The sequence below is a fragment of the Ptychodera flava genome, chromosome 11, assembly GCF_041260155.1.
Source record: "Ptychodera flava strain L36383 chromosome 11, AS_Pfla_20210202, whole genome shotgun sequence".
Lineage (NCBI taxonomy): Eukaryota > Metazoa > Hemichordata > Enteropneusta > Ptychoderidae > Ptychodera > Ptychodera flava.
In genome coordinates, this window is record NC_091938.1 from 29,363,054 (window position 1) to 29,385,985 (window position 22,932).

The 22,932-nt window shown below is 36.8% G+C and overlaps 1 protein-coding gene across 1 annotated transcript; it reads left to right on the forward strand.

Moving 5' to 3' along the window:
- Positions 1–1,763: 1,763 nt before the first annotated feature.
- On the forward strand, positions 1,764–21,473 carry LOC139144035 (cadherin EGF LAG seven-pass G-type receptor 1-like). Its single transcript, XM_070714683.1, has 21 exons — positions 1,764–1,926; positions 2,481–2,582; positions 3,523–3,617; positions 4,251–4,445; positions 5,169–5,237; positions 5,521–5,641; positions 7,614–7,784; positions 8,205–8,280; positions 8,591–8,735; positions 8,885–8,934; positions 9,654–9,780; positions 10,214–10,311; positions 11,616–11,721; positions 12,003–12,130; positions 12,566–12,655; positions 13,308–13,374; positions 14,022–14,107; positions 14,323–14,452; positions 14,988–15,029; positions 15,333–15,509; positions 15,813–21,473. Exons 1-21 carry the CDS (start codon positions 1,857–1,859, stop codon positions 15,906–15,908), a joined length of 2,241 nt encoding a protein of 746 aa, XP_070570784.1. The 5' UTR covers positions 1,764–1,856; the 3' UTR covers positions 15,909–21,473.
- Positions 21,474–22,932: the final 1,459 nt, after the last annotated feature.

Sequence of the window (22,932 nt, forward strand, 5' to 3'; positions counted from 1 at the left end):
ACGTTTCAATCGAAATCAAAAACCATAAAATTGAAAGTGCAATTATTATAAGAGCAAATAAATGAAAAGAATGACAACCACGAGCTTATTTATAATAGGTATGCTTTGATTTGGATGTAAAGTTTGGTAAGCAAGTCGAAAGAAAGCGTTAACATATAACAGACAGATATAGGCAGACAGACAGACAGACAGACAGGCAGACAGACAGATAGATTGATAGATAGATAGATAGATAGATGGATAGACAGATAGACAAATAGATAAACACATAGATAGATAGATAGATAGATCGATAGATCGATAGATAGATAGATAAACACATAAATAGATGGATCGATAGATAGATAGATTGATAGATAAATCGACAGATAGATAGATAGATCGATAGATCGATAGATAGATAGATAGATTGAGAGAGAGAGAGAGAGAGAGAGAGAGAGAGAGAGAGAGCGAAGGATATATTCAGCTACGCATGGCGGCGTCTAAGTGTTCGTATTAGGACAGCAATCTCCTTAGATTTTGATCTTACGCCTACTAATGCAATATTTTGAAAGTATTTCCTTTTTTGTGAATGAGACTCTCTATATGCTAAACTACTTGAGTCTTATTCTTGCCGAGCCTTTTAGAAGACGCGTTCCGTATTCAGTAGCGTATCTCTCGCACACAGGCGCAAAAACCAGTGTTATACAGACTTGACTGCAGCTTGTGCCTTCATCCAAGAGTAGTAATATGTCTAACACAACACATCAACTTCTATTTTGTGCTTGATTGAGCTCACCGATACCAGAGAGCGCAAAATTCTGAAAACTGAAGCCATACGGGTCACTGTACCCCAAACCTTTAGTGTTTATACATCACGAAAGTAAATGACTTAAAGTTCACCTCAAACTTTCCTCAAGAAAACCTTCCACCATTCTCTTTCAAAACCATGATTTGAAATCATGGGTCACAGTACAAGTTTTCTTACCAGAAAAACAAATTATTATATATTTACCGACATTTGAAATCAAAATGGCTGCCATCCTTGTGTGAACTCTGTGAGAAAATATTACATTTTTGATTTAAAAAAAATAAGACTGAGCATTTTACTTACTCCACGAGCTTCAAAATGAGGCATCCCAACATGAGGTACATTAGAAAGATGTTGTACAAATTTGAGAGTCCGAAACTCTGTCCCTTAAAGCCAAGCCTAGGACATAATTTAAGATGGAATATTGATGATCTTGATTCTTGGTTTATTGAAACGAAAATTTAATATGGTTTAAATTAGTACCTAAACGATGGACCTCTATTTTCCAGTACCAACGAAGTGTCCGGCGGGTCCAAACCGAACATCAACGATAGCACCTTCAACCGCTGACGAAATTGAAACTACTATCCACGATGCTAGCACTGTTATGACGTCAATGATGTTATCGACGGATGCACCAAATTCTGTCTCCCTATCATCAACAGTCAATGCATCGCTTACTACAAGAGATACATGCAGTTTACGTGTCGGAGAGGCAGGCCAAAGCAGAGTTTTTTGCTTATCAAGCAAGACATCAGTAATATTTGTGTGTCCTCCTGGCATGGAATTAGACAAAGCCGCCTCGCTTTCAAATTCGAGTACCTGTTTCGATGCCAATCAAAGGAAAATATGCACAGGTATGAATGACGTAATTCCTTTCAGAAAAAATAAAGGCAGAGTAGGATGATTATTATGTTTAAAGATCACGTAATTTAATGGGTCATCTACACTTTAATCGACAGATATAGATGAGTGCAAAAATGAGCAAAATGGCTGCAGTTTGGAAAGAAAATGTCATAATACAGTTGGCAGTTACCAATGTCTGTGTCGGGATAATCATTTCGAGATGGATGGTCTCTGTGTGCCAACACGAATTGTATGGGAGGATATAAATTACCAATACCACAAAAACATTGGTAAGTTTCCAAAGAGAATTGTGCAAAATTTCCACCACATTATCACTATAACCCTGTGTTCATTCTGCAATGCCTAAATAATCACTTGATTTAGACATCCGATGCCTTATGCAACTATTTGGGCGAGTCAGTTTTCGCGTATCTACTGAACGCGATGCTAGAAACGCTCTTCCTAATGTTTTTCCTGTTGAAATTATGTAAATGATGTAATCGGAAACACTGCTTTGTCTACGACATTGTTTTATTTTAGAATATATTTTATCTTTGTCAATAACAATGAATTTTGTGACGTCATACCCTCAGATTATTACTGATAATGTATTTGATTATCAAGCACTGTGGCCCGTTATGTTTTCTACATCTACAAAATAAATGCACTGGCATCGCCAACCTACGAGCCCGTGATGACTCAAGCAAATTATGCTTTACATAGTGTACCCGACTTCACCTCGTACATTATGTTTTGCAAAGTTTGCTTTCGTCCATTGTGGCCTGGGAGGGGATACATTGTTGCTTAAGTAATCAATGAAGCAATAGCACCATGCTTATTTCAGATGGAAGAGATAAATATTGTTCTGGAAGCGAAGACGGACTTTGGAACGTTACTGCAGTAAATCTCTACTCAAATTGGATATCCTGTCCCAGCGGTAGTGTAGGTAGGTCAGATATAGCTTACGATCACGTTATACTACGTATAAATTATAGATTAAGTATATCCCACTGTCTCTGTCACAACCAAGATAATTATAATCATCATGTTTGGAAACATGATCAAAATCACTAATGTCAGCATTAGGAAGAGTAAAATTGATCAAAATCTGCTCCTTATAACTGATAGAGCAGACATTAAACAGTTTTTGGGTAATACAACTCTTTGAAGACTCAACGGAGTATATTTTATTTGTAAATGTCACGAATCTTCATGTAATATGCGACAAATAACAATGTCTGTTACATCATTTATTTGCCTCAATTTATGATTAGTAGCTCTATCTGCTGTTGACTTTATTTTCGGAATTTCTTTGTCTTATGATAAACTAGAATTTCCCTGTACAGCAATTAATCATATTAATGTCAAAAATCCGATTGATCATTATTCATATCCCATATGTATGTTTACTCAGCTATTGTTTATCATTGACAGTTGAATTGGTGACAAACTTGAAATGTATAAGATAGCGATGATAGCACTTTTCACTGACCCCACATACAGTACTTTTTGCAATTCAAGTTAACAAACTTCAATGGGCTTTGGAAGCCTGGAAAGAATATCGAAAGAATACTTACCTAAGCTATAGATATTTCTGTCTTAAATACCTAAAAGGAAAAGTTCCGTGCCTATTGTCAAGGAGAATTTAAGTGGATGGTCGCCTGTTATCAGATAACGGAGAAAATGGGATACCAATCCGAGCTTATGTTGTACAAGCAAATATGTGTGAGATCGACATTTTCATCATTTTGTCATAAAACGTACAAGCCCTGCCAATGAACTTATTAAGATGTATATTCGATCACATATTCTTTCTTTAATGCAAAGTTAAGGTTCAGTTGTTCGACCTACATTTCATTTTGCTTCAATGTGTTTCTCATTTCTAGGAGTGATGAGACGGTTCTGTAATGCCAATGGAGAATGGGACGAGGTGGATACAACTGATTGCAAGACCAGGGAATTACTTGAGCTAGCAGAGAAGGTGAGAGCAATAGCATTAACTATATCAATATCATGGTACACTTATATTTTTTCGCAGTGTGTTGTATTTTCTGTCTGAACTTTGACTCGACTTCAAAATACGTTTCGGGAATTCTTGTAATATAATAGGGTATTAAAAAGACTCACTTTATAATGATATGCTTTAAAATACACCTACATGGACCATCTTATTTGAAAGGGACTTGTAAAAACTAGGCAATTGAAGTAACAATGGAAAGCAACATTCAAAGAGTCCAATTGATGTCTCAAAACGAACATAATAGTAATACACCATAGAGACAAAGAACGTAGAAGCTCCTTTCACACACAATTCTATCATGTTCAACAGGGACAAACAGCTTTACACATTTGTTCCATGATGATATATTGTCGAAAACTTTAAGAAAAGCCTGCTAAACCTGACATTAAATGATGACTGAACAGTAAATGAGAGCATTGGACACCGAGTAGTGCGAATATTGGAGATATACAAATGCACATTAAATAATCATTTTACTTCACTTAAGACAGCTACGGCTTTCCATATACATGCCAGCAGAATATTTTGGCGAACGTTTCCCGAGACATTAACTGATGCAAAGGTACTCTAAAACATTTCGTTCTCCATGCACAGATTACTACAATAACTGGCGTGGCTGACGCAGTTATAGCTCTGGATTCCCTAACCGATATCACCAAAAATCTCAATATCACATATGGAGGCGACTTAATGCTCGGGAGTGACCTCATGCTAACCATAGCGGAAACTGTATCGTCTCAAGAATTAGGACAAATGTCTATCCTTAATGTCACGAACATGTATATTCAGGTAAACAGTTGTGTCTGAAAACACAAAGTATGAGATATCGACTCTTTGTCTGCATCAGGTACCTTGAAACGACTGGATGGAAAGAAAATTTTAGTGCAACAATGTTTAACATACATGTATACATGTATCTGCACTAAATAGGACTTGGAAAATTATCGAAGTGAGTCCCAACTACCTCGAAAGGTTGTGATAGTTTCAGGTGACAAACATAACCAAGCGAATGAACTTAACGTGTGATACCACTGAGGAGTTAACTCCGAACATAGTATGACTACCATTTCAAACATGTCCTAACTTCTTCAGTTTTCCATTAGCTTTGATTATGTATTTATTATTCTTCCATGTTTACTGTCGAAAGCAAACTCTATCGGTCGATTTTAATCGCAAATGCTTACTTTTCAATAACAGATCGCCCAAAGTGCCAAATCTTTGCAATGTGATCTACTTAAACATGTAATTTTCTACATATGGCTTTATCTAATCCTGAATAACACACACGTTGACGAAACTTGCAACAGATGCTTTTTAACAATTGTACATCAAAGAAGAATTTTGTTCTGAAATTTCTATTTGACCACTCTGGATCCGTTACAGCTCAGTTTTGTTTTGCCTTTATCGTAAATAGACAAAACAATATAGTGACATGCAGCATCCTGAGCAAATTATACAAACAGTCAAAAAAATTAATGAGTACAGTTTATGTGTACTTACATTTGTCCACAGCGTTTCATGGATCACATTGATCGACTCTTCGCAGTAAATTTTGAAGGGGCATGGGCACAAGTGCACAAGGTGAGATGATTATTTGATTGTGAAATTGTGTAAATGTAAACGATTCCAAGACGTCTAAAACCATAAGAAATGTGTGCTTACTATATATTAGCCGACCGGAAACGTTAAGAGTTACATCGTAGAAATGTAAAGGATATATGGCTATTATTTTTTCACACTCTGAAGATTGGTACAGTGTGATTGTTGTAGTTTATCAATGTGACGATACTGAAGCAGCAATTGACATAGATGTGTGCTCCAGTCGCGCCATTCTGAATACATTTGTCATGCCCATTTACGAAAGGAACACGGACCAAACGAGGGAGTGTTGAAGCTGTTTTCTTCTCTAGAATCATTCGGTGACACATTGTATGACTTCATGAGAATATCAAGACAGGACGTGACCTTGACAAGTGGTGCATTTGGTAAGTAGACGGCTCTCAAGTAATCGATTGGATTAAAGGGACATTATTTGTATCTTTTGACCTCATATTGTTGCAAACAAGCAGTTGATAATGTTATTCGACTTACTGAAAGATGTCTAAAAAACGTTCGACCATAGACAACTTCCATCCCGTTTGCGTACACCGTATAGAAAAACCTGGGTCTGAGGTTTATGGAGGGTACTGTAATCCTCAGGTTGACCTGCGATCAGACCACACTGCTAACTGCTATCTAGGCTGCTGTAAGCATCCGCGTGTAAAAAAAATAAACCACACGAAGTGACAGTCGAAAGCGCAGTATTGCAGTTTCGGGATTCCCTATTACCGATCCCGTTTGCCCAGTTACATTGTGACGGTCAGTTTTTCATGGAGATCTTGACGGCCAATCCTGCTCTTAGATGCACCACTCCTTGCTGCTACAGAGCACATTTTAGAAAGGGCATTTCAAATGCCTACCATTACCAGCTGAAGACGACAAGGCCTATAATTGCGGATCTTTTTCATCTCGTTTGTTCCTCCATATGCATATGTAGACTTGCCCAAAGCCTTTGGGCATAGAAATATGAAAACAGAGTAAAATGAAGGGATATTTAACTTCAGTAGACAGTCACATTATTGTCGAGGTGATCGCGAAATTGGGCAATGTAATTTGGCGACTGACACGTACATTATGTACATTGTTGGGCGAAAGCTAAGTCTGCGTGGCAGGGCTGTGCCAAACCGCTGGCAGCACCTCGGTTGCGGCGTGCAGTTTCTCCACCAAAAACCACCCATTTTTAATCCCAAACTTGCATTGAGTTTCGTTTTCAAACACACCCACCTCGCCTGGGTACACGATTAGCCCTGCGTACAGGTCTGTGTGTTCCCGGCGTTATACGGCGTGGACGCCGTACGCAGGGCTTTAGGTACACGATGTGCTCAGCTGCGCTTCTTACGTAAAGCCCACTTTTGGGAGTGGGTCGGAGGCACAGAGGCCGTAAGCGAACGGGTCTAGGCAACTGTCATTGCGATGTACTCACTTTTGGTTCGAAATGCGATTCAACTGATACAAATAATTACACGATGCACAGAGAATAACAACATTCAAACAGATCTTGTTTGTCGAGAGGTAGCTCCAATCGCGAGCAGTATCAATAACAGTACTCGCCCGGCGCGTTGTCACGTCACCGATGCTACACACTGTTCAGTCCGAGTGCGATGTTTCCAGGTTCAACAAGTGATCATGTCGTGTTTGTAAAACGAACCAACGTAGTGGCAAGAAAATGCCCTAAAAATCTTAAAAGTTGACGAAGATTTTCTAACGATCAAATGCACAGGAAATGCATTACTCTGTACCTGTTTTACTATCACCACAGCAATCTGGCATCGTTTTAGTTTTACCATTGACCCAATTGCGTCTATGGTTTTATTTGTTTCACAGTCCGTGTCATCGATACTAAAATCAAACTTACAAGCAAATGCCCTGCTTAGTTTCACTATTTGATAGTAGTTTGTGACACGTGCATTTGTTTATGCGCCGTGTGCTCCTCGATATCCGTTGTGCTGAAGTTAGTGTGTAGGTCACAGGCCTTTCACGTTCCAGCTGTACGTATGTACTTTGATGGTTGACGTATTCGTAGTAATATTGGTCATGTGCAGGGGTTCAATCATGGCGGTTGGTTCAAATCGCGCGGACGCCCTTACCAACATTGAACCTTGCCGTAAAGAGCAAGAAGGTGGTTTTACATATCCTTGAAGCCGTCCATAGTCACAATTTATGTCTCCCATTGATTTGACCGGGGATTTCAGTCATCGAAAAAATGAAAAAAAAAAGTCAAAAGATACAAATAATGTCCCTTTAATAGAACATCTTGTTGGTTTCACAACGTGCATGGATGTGTAGAGATCCTGTCTAGAAATAGAAGTCTTTTTAATTAGCATTGTTACCCCACTGTGCAATTATTTTATTTTGTAGATATTAGAGGTAATTTTGTGAAATCCCTAGACGACTTTATCATTGATTTTACCACGAGAATAGTGCCGACGAAGAGACGTTTATTGAAATGGAACAGCTCAGATCTTCAAGACAGTTACCTAAAAATACCGAAGGCAACTCTGGAAAAGATAAACGTGTCTACGTCTACAGGTACAAAAGGTTGACTAAATGGGGAAAATCAATTTTCCTGTTTTAGAAATAATGTATTTGCGAAAACAAACATTTTCCTCTCAATTGAAACATACATATAATTTATCAAATAATGCCCAATCTTTCTTTGTTAACTCTTAGAAGTGGAATCAAGTTTTTGTGAAAACTTTACAAACACGGATGACATTTTAAGAACTTGTATGAAATACGGCAATGTTATGTATACAAAAATAGACAATCTCTGCTTCAATCGACTAAAAACAGTACGTTTGATCAGAATCACACACCTTCCGTCCGACGTCGATGAATGCAAATGAAATGTAAAAACTTAATGATCCGTCAGAACGCATTGCACAGACATACACTTAAGGGTTACTTTTGAACGTTAAGTAGACGTTTTCATTTTTTTGCATTGGGTAGAGTTGCCGTTTGTAGTGATAACCTACATCTATCGAAATCCGGGAGACATTTTACCAGCGGATGCTGTGACAACAAGGTGAGAACATCGTAACAAAGTTGCTTTTTATAACATCTTGATTTAGGATCCTACCTTCGTTGATTATTTTGGAAAACAGTGGATATGTCTTCGAGCTTTCTGTGTAATTCATGCAGGATTTAATGTTATTTCTCACACTCGTAACTTAATATATATATAAACAGTGAACAAACAAAATTCAATTAAATAAAAACCTTAGTAATAATTCAACTCATAACAGTATTTTTGGTATAAATGTAACCTATATATCCTCATAATCTTTTCTTGCTTCCTTAATGACGTCTTTTTTATCCCTCAAATTTGTTTACAGACCACAAACACGACAATGGGTAAACTCAATCACTGCGGTGCAGAGAATAAAGCGGGTGAACTCACCAGTTATGTCGTTGTCCGTATATCCCAAAATACGTCAGAATATTGATGTGGATGTCCAGATGAGATTCTATCTAAAACAGGTGAGACTTGTGTTTTTTCGTTACAAATGAGTTTAGGTCTGTGACAGTGGAAGGTATGGCTTCAGTATCTGAAATTCGAATCACTCGTCCTCGATTATCGACCTTGTACCAGAAACATGTAGACAGTATCGCTTATTTTTGCTTTGCAGGAAGGATATTCTCCAACCTGTTCATCCATGTCTCTTGGAGCTATTTATGGGTACGCGCAACTCTTATTACTCTATATTCCTATTATGCGAATACGTTGTACTCTGAACTCCTACAACTATTTGTTGAAACATATGTGCATTTACCAACTAGCTCTTTCCTATCAGTATGTACATGATGCCAAATAGAACTGTTTAGTATCGTCTGAACATGTTGCCAACAGACTTCCATATTTAAGAAATATATAATCGAGTAGTTACTACACACAAGACCTTGTAACTATGACGTTTATCCAAGCGGAAATAATAATGTGTATCGTATTGTATCCTTGTCGATATTATCGTAACGATTGCCTTGCCGCAAATTTTGTCAGGAACATATTTTCAAAACGAAACTCTGTGGACTTAATGTTCATTTAAGATATTATATCGTTGTTATTTTTATGTCATCATGAGACCTAAGATATCATCCAGAGGTATATTGTTGACATATATCTGCAAAGTTATCACTAGACCACAGAAAATAAGTGAATAAAGTGCACAATTATAAAGAGCAACCAAAGTGACACGCAGAAACCCGCGAATCAGATAATGTCATCTTATATTTATCACTGCATTGAAAATACTTGCTGCCATCGTGTACTAAGTACGTTCACACTAGATATCATTGTTGAAAGGAAGTCGACAAGGAAAGGGAATGAAAGGGCTTTATATGGAAGGTGATTTGTTAGGCTCAAGTGGACACCACTAAAATCATAATGTAATCTTACAGGATGTGGAGTAATGGTGGATGCAGTGTCAGTGAAATTGGTGCCCATGAGGTTTGGGAGTATGTAGAGTGCAAATGTAATCACGTGGCAAACTTTGCTGTTATTACAATCATTGGCAAGAAGCCAAAGGTTTGCATATCGAATTCATAATATGTTTCGCTTGATGTGTTTCCTTTTGTTCATAAAGAAACTGTACAACCTGCAATTTGTCACAATAAACAGTATATGAATAACGGTATGCGTCAGAAAATTGGCCGCTAACGCGGGCAGTGTAATTCACGTCAGGCAGTGTTACAAGGTTTTTCTGTTTTGACACTAGGATGTATGGGCGACCGAAAGTTACAACATATAATGTACATTTGTTTGCTATTCAAGGGGGATACGCCGATCGATTCACTCACGGCACCAGTGTTGGCAGAAAAGCAATGACCATTGACAGCAAATACAAATTTAAATAATGGATTTATTTATACCCATATTCAAGAATGATGTACGTAGCAGATGAGAAATTTAATCTACAAAGATACTCGGAAACTACTGATCTCGCTTCATTAATTCACAGCCTTTTCTAGAAACCGCCGCCAACACTGTTTTGACGATTGCCTGCATTTTATCCTTGTTATTCATTATAACGAGCGTCTTCGCTGTATTTATGGCAAGGTAAGTACGTCATGAATATATCATTAAATGCTTGATTTTTAAACTTTGCACATTTTTTCGGAATTTCAACAAAGAGATGGAAGTTTGAGAACGTGACCAACTTTTTCACGAGGAGGAGCAAAAATTAAAAAAAAACTAGTGTAATATTGCATTTACTGTGCTTTGTCGTAATTGCAAGTGATTACGTAAGTGAGTAGTCGTGTTTGCACGTTTGTAAGTATGCATATTCGTCTATGTATGTATGTATGTATGTATGTATGTATGTATGTATGTATGTATGTATGTATGTATGTATGTATGTATGTATGTATATGAACATTAAACTAATGCGAAGGTATAACTTTGTAGGGTGACAGTTTGCGAGAGTAGCCATTCTCACGTCCCCAGTATGCCGGAAATGTGAGAAGCAGTGTGGGGTCAATTGGTTCTCACACTCTCGTTTGACGAATGCCCATTGGTCCTTTACTCTACCCACGCCCAAGCAGCGCGTATTATTTAATGAACATGCGGTCACGGTATGCAAAGTCGGACCTCTATGGCGGGCAGACGACACAAATTAAAGTGAATATAAATGGAAATTGACCAAAGTGGGATGGCGTATTGTTATCTTGAATGATGCTTCGTCGAGTTTTTAATTATGAATAATGCAAGAGTATTGAGAAGAACATTTCATTTGTATAATCATTTTTTGTGTAGCATTATATTTGAGTGGATGTTGACTATGTTTTTCGAAGGGGATGCTGTTTATCAAAGAAACTTTTCGATGACGATGGTGTTTCTACAACGAAAGTATGATAACTGCAATCTTCTTAAGTATTGAAGAGACGCGAGAAAAACAATACATACCCTAAGGGGCTGAGATGGGTGTTTCACATTCGTTTGAAAATTCTGTCTCAAACAAACCGGACAGAAATTTCGCAACTTTATCATTCTTACCATTCACAATCGATTTCTTTCCTATGACAAACATTAGCCTCTAAACACCATTATTTTTCAAAGTGGTCCCATGAAGACAATTGTTAATGAGCCACTCGGCGATTTAACTTACAACTCACAGTCAGCGTCTTCTGAAACATTACCCTCAAATCAAAGGGCACAAAGGGCATGAATGTACATTCTGCGCTGTTTCCAAACGCAAATGTCAGAAATCAATGCCTGTTTACCCCTACTCTATTAAATTCATACATGCCTGTACCACATAAAACACTTGCACCATAGATGATTCATTGTTTCTCTGTGTAATGTTTATGACATCAGCCACAAGCTTGTATAAAGCCAAAGTATGTTAACTTTTGATATTCCAGGCTGACATCGGACTTTTATGTGGTCCTGTGCCAGGCTATGGTGTCACTTGGTTTCTATCCAGTCTTAATTGCAATAGACGCCAACCTTATCAACAGAGAGAACGAGGTAATACTCTTGATCTTCGATCAGTTGGTACGTTGATGAATCAACTTAAGAATAAAACTCGTGCATGTTTCATGAAATTGTTGCACTGAAAAATATATGGGATAGACGAACATATAAGGCCGCTCCCGAGCTGCTGTAATTAGAACACTCGAGGAAAAAATATTTTCAAATTTTTTCTTCATTCCTATGAACAAACATTTCGTGTTCTGGCGAATTAAATGAGCATGAGGAAGGCATTGTTGATTGATAAAGTTTTCATTACATTTTTTGTCTTCCTGCAGAATACATGCCGACTTGTGGCGGTTTTCAGTCACTTTGCGCTGTTAAGCAATGCTTCCTGGATGATGAACATGAGTATTCAACTTTTCATCCGTCTTAAGCATTACGTATACCGAAGTACTATGGCAAGGTAATTTTTGATCCAGGAATATTTACTAATGTTTTGTTTATGATTGGTAACAGTTTACGTCCGTTTGTGATCAACACTTACTTTGTAGAGATTGCTTTCATTGTTATTATTGAATCTGAAGAAAATAATGTACTTGTAGCGCTTTCCTTGAAAAAGTGCACAAGGCAAAAAAGGACTTCGAAGGCGCTTAGTATTACTGCACTTAAAATTAGGAATAGAAACTTTTCTATTTAGACTACTCGAATGATGCACTCACTTCATGTAAAATAATTTAAAAGGCTTTGAATTACGCAAGTCAGTAGAAAATATGTCAGTAAAATATCTTCAATATACGAAAACAAATTTCAATACCAGGAAAAGATTAAAATATGTGTTAATTTTTTCACATTTCTAATCAGTCATATATGCATAAAATAATCATTCATAACCTTGCAGAATCTCTTACATCGTTTGTGGTTGGGTACTGCCTGGTGTTGCCTTAGCTTTTGCGGAATCAAAGTTTCCCACTCATCGAGAAATTAACAGGTAGCTTATGTTTTATTCTCATGATTAACAATAAATTTTATTCAATATCAATCTCCGAGAAGCACGTTTCCTGAAAAAGTTACCATCCTGAGTTTACGTTTAACAGTTATTAGTATTTAAGTCGTCATCTGGAGGGAGGGAGGGAGGAGGGGTGGGAGTACGGCGCGCCCATTGTTTCAACATTATTTTAAATATTTGTGAGGATCCAGAACAACAGTCGCTTGGGCTAAAAATACGAAGGAGGTTGGAGTCATCAAAGATGAAAAACAATCGCTAGTGGTATATAAAAAGGGAGAGGATCTCTGAATGTTACCCCCTCGCTTCGTTTTTTCAATACCCCAGATTTTTTCTTGATGTACCCCCTTTTTTATTAATCCCAGCGATTTTTTTCTCTATCTACCACAATACCCTCTCCCTTTTTATTTACCCCTAGCGATTTTTTATCTTGGATGAACCCCCTTCGTTTTTTTTTAACCCCAGTGACTTTTGTTCTGAATTCTCACATGTATTTAAAATAATTTTGAAACAATCGGCGCGCCGTAGAGGGAGAGAGACAGACAGAGACAGGGTAAAAGAATGAGAGACGGAGACATATCCTATTGCCATCATTAAACACGAGATGATTGTAGAAAATCATTTTATTTCCCAACAGTTGTCTTGTCATCAATCCTTCAACTGATTATATCTTCACATTAACAATAACATCACTGACTGGAATGGTGAGTAGCTTTCCAGGATAAGTATTTTGTGAATGATGTAAACCTCTATATCCTTAACATAATACAACTTAAAGTTTAACGACAGCGTTAGGGGCAGTGTAAATCTTGTAAAATATTAATTACAAAAATATTTTACGACGTTAGAGTCATGCTCAAGGCAATAGCTAATGTACATTCGAAAATAAAGTTAGTTTATAAAAGGAAAAATAATGATCTTATTGATGAATAGACAAGTGAACTATCCAATCATTGGATTTTAAGAATGGCGCTTCGTGCCCGACGAAAGTCGTTTTGCTTGGTACAGACCTCATTTTCACACAATGTTTCCGGTTGATGCAATCTCTGTGGTCAATTTTCCCCTCAACATCACAGTTTGCTTTTGTTTGGAAGATAATATACGATAATAATCATAAGGGTATGAACCTTAAAGCTGCTTTTTAGAGATTGGTAAAGAAAAAGTGGCCGAACAAGTCTACCTTATATGAATAAAGTCAGAGACATAGTCATTTTGCGAGAAACGTATTAATCATTGGCAAGAGATTTTGTGAGTAAATCATTATGAACATTTCTCATTGTCAACGTATAAGACATTAGCGTCGTCTAAGACCAACGTGACAGAAGTATTTTTACTTCTGTTGTCAATTTAGGTAACGTTTTTCATGTACTGGTGTGATTACAAGATGTTCATTAAGTTGACGGAGGCAATTTATGGACCAGAAGAGCAGTTATTACGGTACGAAATAGATTGCTTGAAGTTTATAAAGATCCATCCTTGTCATCTTTTAAGTGTTCTTCTCCTAATTGCATTTTGTACATTACACGCTATAAACTCAATACTTCAATGCAATAGATTTGTGAAGGAATTTTATATCTGAAGATCAAGTATGATTTAACATATGCAATGAATGGTAGATTTAAATAATATTACAATGTATGGTATTCATTTAGGGACAAGATAATCATTTCAATACTTCTCCAAGGCGTATTCATCTTTGGACGATGCGTCAATGTTATCGCGGTAATGACAGATGGCAATCTATACCCGGTCTATTTCTTAGCATGTCTTATTTTAGTCGAGGTAAGATCTGACACAATTATTCAAGTAGCGCATAGTAAACTGAGCTATCCAGCATTTCGTATATCTTTAGTGGATCAATTATTGGCCTTTATACTCTGAGCTACACATAACACTTGCCAAAGATTATATTTCTAAAATAGTAATGGCCAATAATATGTATAGTTCACAATAACTTAATTATAGCATCGCAGATGAAAATCTGGTGCCCTCTAGCTTTGCAGGCATGTTCAAGATTTTTGAAGAAAGCAACTACTACTACCATATTGCCTTAGAAACATTTCATTACAATGAAGTTCACTTTTGTATCATATGCACGCTCGACTAACTTAAAATTGACGATTCATAATCATACTGAAATTCCAAGGAATGCAGTTGTGAAATGTACATTCAAGACATTAAGTTCAAAATTTAGTTATTTAAACTTTCGTTTGCCCTCCTATGCATCATCCATTATCGACACCAAGACGCCACGCCATTGATAAAATAATCAAATTTATACAACGAAGCTAATAGTTCATTCATGTTTGTTTTAAAGGGGTCTTTCGTTTTTCTTGGATACTTTGCCGCAAATCAAGAGGTTAGTGAAATGATCGTTCGTATTAGGCCCGTATTTGAAAGAGTATACAGAAATGGTAGGAATTTAAGCATATATTGAAGAAATATACGAATATGGAATTAAAAAGAAAGCAAATAAAGAAATAAGAATTATATGTACATATATATATATACATATATATATATATATATATATATATATATATATATATAATATTGTATACAACTATATAACGTAATCTGCCTTTATTTGCGGGGCTTCAATAAACTATCATGGCACCTTGGCTCGTATGTAAGTTTTTATTGTTCTCTTCGACATTTGCAGCTGCTGATTGTCCTTAGGGCTCGATACTTTGAATCGGACGAAGATCACAAGCAGGCTGTACACGACTTTGAGGTAGAAGATACTCAGCGATTGCAAATTCAGAAAGACGCCCTGTGCAGAAGTGGAAAAAGAAAGCGAAGTTTCCCGGAAAGTCGACCGACATGTTCCATTGTTGAGGTACGATTGCCAATAGTAGCTTGTCCTTAAATGTTTCAGTATCTGCACTTTCTTTTTCAGCCGGGCCATCCGAGATAGAAGATTATTATTCGAACTCTCAAAATCTTAAACTTCTCGATCGATGTGCAACTTATATGGTCGTATTGTCATATGTGTATTTTAAGGAAGCTCCTTGATTCACAGGCTATGGTCATGTGCATCATTTTTGAGAAGTGTTTAGTCAAACATCTGGTGATATTTACAGAAATAATTGCGTTTAGTGATAGTCTAACTACAACCATGTCTTTCTTCGTTTGTCATAAGGTCAATCGTGAAGTGAAGAAGGAAAACACTCATCAGATGGCGAATTTGGGTGGCAATAAAAATAAAGCATTTGTGTTCAACGAGACTTCAGGCTGAGATTGCAGACAAGGTGGTGAAGCTTCACACAGTATACGACACTATTCGATTATAGACCCAGGAGGGAGACTAAATATACGATCCTACCTTTCAAATTTACTTCTTTGAAACGCATAGGTACCTGCTCTATAGGAATCGCCTTAGTTTATATTTGTTTCCTATGATTGAAACAATACCGGCTATATGAGAAACACATCACAGATATCGTTTAAACCGAATACGTACGTACTTGTAATTATACTAAAATATGTTTTAAAAGTTTTGCCGATGTGCATGTTCTTCACCTAAGCCAGGTGAAACTGCACTATGAGTGAAAGCATGACGGCAACAAAATGAAGCTGTTTTAAATTGGTATAATTCAAGTTTGCCTTCATCATATCGTACTGTTTCTCTGACGATTTAGAATTCACAGACACCATTCTTCGGCGATAGCTATCATTCTATATATCACTTTCACGACTGACCAAAGCAAGACGTGACACGTTAAGCGAAGGGCAAACAAACAAACAAACAAACAATCATATACTTTTCTAAAACATTTATGATCTTAATATCTTGATTTAAGCGTCGCTGTTTGTGAACCAATAGGGTGTTAAGGGAAAAAAATACACAAAAGTTAATGGAATACAACAACCTTTTTCTCAATAACCAATCGGGTTTTCTAGCAGGCCATTCCTGTGAAACTGCGCTGACTACGTTGGTAAGCAGTTGGGGGTCACTTGACATTGATCAAGGAAATGTGGTTGGAGCTGTCCTGTTAGATTTAAGTAAGGCATTCAATCTTGTCAATCATAATATTTTACTTTCAAAACTTAAGCTTTACGGATGTACAGATCATGCACTGTCACTTTTTAAATCCTATTTGACTTCACGAAAACAATTTGTAAAATTTCAAGGTCGCTGTTCTAATATCACAAATTTGGAGGTTGGCGTTCCACAGGGATCGATTCTCGGCCCTCTACTATTCATTACCTACGTCCATGATTTGCCACTGTATTTGAAAAACTCAAATCAACATCATTTGCTGATGATACCACAATTTATGTTACTGGTAATAATATTGCAAAACTTACGACGGCTCTCAACACAGATCTTACGAATATGCGTGACTGGTGCTTGAACAATAGATTATGTATAAATGCAAACAAATCAAAGTCTATGTTAAAGTTGCAATATGGATCAAAATTGTCGATTTTTTTCGTAAAACTAAAGCAAATAGACCATACTACGTTGAAGTACTCTGCTTAGCTAAGCCTCTTACCAATCTCGGCACACAAATACGTTCATTTTGATACGTTTCGGCCGCCTAGAAAAGCTGTTTTGTAAACAAACTTTCAAAACAAAAACATTGGCGTTTTCTGCTGTGCACTTGACAAGTACAACCAAGAGTGATGACGTCTCAATAGAGTGCACGTTGGAGGGGTGATGTTGACACAGTGACAGAACTTGACATATAATGATAATTCATTGTAAATTTTGCGTGTGCCTTACTTTGGTAGCATCACAATGTATCAGAAATATAAGTATATCGATATGATAAAGTACAGCTCTACAAAAGATCGTGTGATTGATTTTTCTCACCCATATACATGTATGTCAGTGCCGCACCATGTGCATCTACTGTATACGTTCGATCGATCGAGCGTCCAGACCACGTACACCGATCTGGTTGTGTTCACCGCGTGCCTGACAGCGTTTCCGCAATCCTCTCCCCGTTGCATGTTGTTACATTTTTCATGTTAAAAGGCGAGGTATCTGCACGCCATATTTATTTATATATTTATGTAATATTTATCCACCACTGCAGAAGTTCAGCAACTGTCTTGCCGCCCCTCAGTCAGGTCTTGCATGGCCATGTCAGCGCGTCGATCGACGCGTCGCGTCGTAAATGAGACCATGCCATGATGGAAACTGCAGTTTTTCTTTGTTTCCGAAAATTGCATATTTGACCTGAAGGATATAGATTATCAATTAATGCTAACAGATCTAAGTTATTTTCTTGCAGAGGGACTGCGGCCCGGTTCACATTACAAATCGTGGGGTCCGCACGGTGTTGTTAGGTCGGTGTTGCCCGAAGAAACACCGCTGGCTAGCGAAGTTGGTCATCACACAGTGGCGAGGTTGGTGCTTTCGCGAGAAACTGTAGACACAGTCTGCCTCCTCGACGTGGTGCAGTAGTCGCGCGTCACTCTTTTTGCTGGTTCCATCTTTCGATCTGACCAAACATTGTTTATTTTGCTGACATTGTTGGCTAATTTCCTCCATTTTTACTAGGCTGAATCAGTCAGCAGAGACCCAGACAGGGCGCGGGCAGAGACCTGACCGCTTGTCCGTGGGAAGGCTAGCTAGGCATGTTGACACAATGTTGCAATTTCGCAAACCTTTACCATGCACCAAATACGCATGCGTACATATTCAAATAGTAAAAATGACCTTTGAAATTTTGTGCTTTACTCTTGCAAACAGTACGTACCAAAACAGCAATTTATTCGGTAATTAAATCAATTTACTCAAATTAGAGCCATCCCCCGTGTTCCTGTTAATGGTCAAATCTGCAAATGAAATTGTTATGGATTTTTCTATAAAGTCAAATCTTCGAAATATGAAGGTCAATTCTGATCCATATTGCAACTTTAATAGCATCCGCGCACAAACGTTCTCACTTGCATGCGCAGTCTTTGTCTGTTTCTGTAAATAATATAAATTTAGACTGTGCTAAGAGCGAAAAACTATTTGGTGTCATGATTTACCATACACTGGATTGGTCTGACCATATCCGATCGATTGAATCTACAGTTAAGCCCAAATTATACCTTTTATCAAGAGTCAAGCGATTCTTGACTCTACATTCAAGGAAGATATTTTATTGTAGTTTTATTTTACCTTACCGTTGTTACTGCTCTATTGTCTGGGGTTCAACATCAAATACTAATTTACAAATTTTAGAGCGTCTACAAAGACGTGCAATTCGTATTATTCTTGATACTAATTCCAGTGTGTCAACAAAGGATCTTTATCATAGATTACGATGGTTACCACTCGCGTTTTTATTCAATTAAACAGGCTGTTCCTAGTTTTTAAAGCTGAGAAAAAGCTCACACCAAGCAATATTAATGAACTTTTTAACGAATATCGTCCTTCGAGAAACTTACGATCTGCAAATAAGCATCTTTTAGACATTCCAAGAGCCAGAACAGAGTTTTTCAGAAAGTCATTTCAAGTAACAGGTGCAATTGATTTTAATAATTTACCTTTTTATCTTAGGGAGCTGGTAGATGTTAATGATTTTAAAAAGGCTTGTCATAATTATTTATTAACCAAGTACATCGAAACTTGTTAATGCTGTTTTCTCACGCACTGTATCATTTCTTGCGTGATTTGTACTGTGTCTCTTTTATTGTTTGATTGTATTAGTGTTTTATGTCTTTTTGTGTCTCGACCTCCATGAAAAGAGATTTTCGTAACCTATGGAGTTATCGAGATTAATAAATAAAGTTTAAATAAATAAAAAAATTGCCTTAATCCCCTTCGAAAATCCAAAAAATACATAACAGTTTGGATATGTTCACATTTTTGTTGCCAAGCGTATCCTCCACAAGTAATGTAGCGAAAACTCACCCTGTGAGGTGGCGCTAATGATCGCTAATTTTAGGTTATATTGAATCTCCTTCGTGGTTATCATTATAACAACGTGATCGACGGCGTAAACTGTAGTAGGCGTAGTTCCACATCCAGTTTTGCCTGTCTGCTTAACATAGGGGCACTAACAGCTTAAAGTATAGCAAAAGACACCAACATTAATTTTGCAAGAACATTAATGTTGCAAGAAACCTGACAGCATACACATTTCCAAGTCAACAAAACTTTCAGGAAGTTTTTATGCCACTGGGATACTGATTAATTTAAATGAAAAACATCAAAAACAATTAAATAATGCTCATGGTAAAAATAAATGGCTTATTATCTTTATCATCCCTGTCTTTTGATGTATTGCCCTTGACGTCCTTGTTTTACAGACCAGGAGTGAAAGCTTAATGATTACTGTGTATTAACCCTCCAATTCTTTCAATGTGTTTGCATTACCTTGACAGAGCTACATTATGTAGTAAATTAGTGCCAACGAGTAATAGGTGCGAAAATCGAACGCAAACTTCTGTTTAAGATCTTTTATAAAGTAGTGTTTGCCAAATCTCGCAAAACATAGTCTCGTATATCGCAAAGTCACCATTCAATCAAAAATAAATCCACTTCTCAAGAAACCACAGCAGATCTGAGTATTTTGAAAAAGACAATACATACTATCACTATAAAAATTACGCGTTCAAAATGTATGTTGCTGTTCAAATTTGAACAACTATAGTGTTCATAATGTTAACACCATGTTAAATATTATAAACTCTGGTTTTCGCAACATGAACACGGTGTGTTAACAACCATCTCCTTCAAGTGTTCCAAAACTCCACAATACGGGAATTTTACAATACTGTGAAACAATTAACAGTCTTTAGGTGTTTATTGTACTTTACTATTGTTATATTACATTTACTACTGCTTTGCAGTCCGATCCGGCAAATTTACACGGACGTACACGAAAATGCAACTTTGTTTTTTAAGACAATGTTTCATCAGAATTTGATATGTTCAAATGTTGGTGAAATCTTGAATTGTGTATTTATCCAGCTGTTTTGCCATTTCGCTTTGGCCATCCTGAAGTGAGCTATCAAAGATTCCCTACATAGTACAGCGATTTATATCGGCCGCTAGGTCGCTTATTGTATTCCTAGATTGGTGTAGGAATGGCTAGTATATAGTTTCTTGCCATTAGTTTCAGACAGTAGTTTCCTTTAACAAGTGAATTTGAGTAAGGACTGAAATTTACTGCGGTTCAACAGCAGACGCTTGTATACGCACATAACAAAACATATGAAACAAAGTCAAAATTAGTTAATGTGTTTTTGATTTCTGAGAAGAAATTTTTTGAAATGTCACTGACTTATTTCAGAGTTTATTATGGAAAATATTTAAAATACACATCCCTGTTTTGTTTATGACGGATTTTGTCGGAAGAGGAGATAAGCTTTACACTGCCAAGGACCCACTTTACCCAGTTACTGCATGTTGTGCCTCACTGTAACATTTTAACAAGTTGACATGTTGTATTCACTGTAGAGTAGAAAACTATATATCATATACATCAGAGAATCCTTGACCACCTTCTTTGAAATTGATGTCTTATTATACAAGAAAATATGGCTTCAAGAAACAATCGGGCAAAAAAGGTGTATGATTTTCATCATATAGGCTACATGTTTTCAACACCATTAGTAAGCCAAATTTTGAGCTTTTTAAAATCATATTCTTTTTGTACGTGTTTGACAAATACTAACATAAACCTTGATCCACACAAGGTAAGTAAAACCTTTTTTGTCGGTAGTTTTCCACGCTGCAATATTTTGTTAAAGGTTTTACGTGTTTATGTGAATTTTCCTTTTGTTTATTGAGAGGAAATGTCTTAAAACTGTTGGTGTTTTCCCCAGACCAACTTAACAGAGTGGTCGTATTTATTTGTCCATTTTACACACAATGCTTGTATGTCACTCGAGACACCGTTTGTGTATTTTACAGTAAAAAAAGTTTACTGAATATCACTTGTCTGTTTTGTTATTTTAAGGCTTGAACACCCCCGAACGCCTTGATTACAGGTGTTCAAGAAGTGCATATATTGCTTTCTAGCCTTTAACACACCTGTCGTTGAATTGCGTCAATACGTCCAAAAAGTGTTACAATACTTTTAATGCTTTAATGCGTTCAATTTGTAAACACATCTAACGTGCAACGCATATTCAGTCATGGTACGCCATGGTGTTCCATATAATGGCTGATGAACACGTAGTGTTCAAACTCTGCACACGCGTGTTCAAAATATCTACATTGGAGGTAATCATATTTGAACACGTAATCTTAAATTTCTGAACATCTAGTTGCGTTTAAATGTGTTACAAAAAGGCGTGTAATTGGTGTTCTATCCTTGATCCCATGTGGGTCTTAAATGTATTTCTACCTTGTCTGGAAGACCGGTATATAATAATGAACATCAATGAAATGAGGGGAAGGTATGGCAGGAAAAGTGTAGTGGTGTTTGTGTGACAGTAAGATTGCACCAATAAAGTTATAATTACACCAGATGGCATCGGTAGTAACTATCACCTAAATGGCTACAAGTGAAGACATGTCTGTTGATAAATTGTCCGTTGCTTATCGGCACATCCAGTGGATCATTCAAGATAATGTGTATTGCTCTTATTGAAATAAATCATTCGAATTCTACTAAACCTAGAGCAAGACACTTGCTAGAAAATTATACCAAGGCAACTCTTAATCTAGGCTATTTTGAATCTAACAAATATGCTGGCAAGTTGAAATTGTCAGTATTATAATTTACGAGGAAGTAGTAAGACCACAAACTGATGACGCTCAACATTTATGAATATCTTTAGAGGGCAATGAGATAGAAATTTGACGATGATAGCTGATGACTTATTACTGATATATTTGAACTGCCAAGGTATACAGGAGAAATAAGACAATCAGCAATAACTTTAATTCTTGGAAAGCGATGACCCAGTGAGAAGACGAGTATGAAGCAGGCGATTGCTTTTCTATTGTTTCAAATTTGCAAACGATATTACATACAAAATACCGATGTTCTGTTGCTGTCGGAGTAAGTTGCATCGTTCAGAAAATTATATTTGATTGGACGTACCTCCACCACATATTGCATATATTAAAACATTATTTCAAATGCCTGAATGTACTGTTCTAAAATTACCATTACGTTTAACTTTAGTGCTCCCCCAAAATTGTCTCAAGTCGTCACATTTATTTAGAATTTCCAATCACCGTGGCAGCGTATTCAAATATTTTTTTTTATTAAGGACGATGTCTCTTTAATGTTTATCGTTTTGATGTTTATCTTTTTTCAAGGTCAAGTGCTTTTAAATTTTAATCATCCACTATTCGTTCA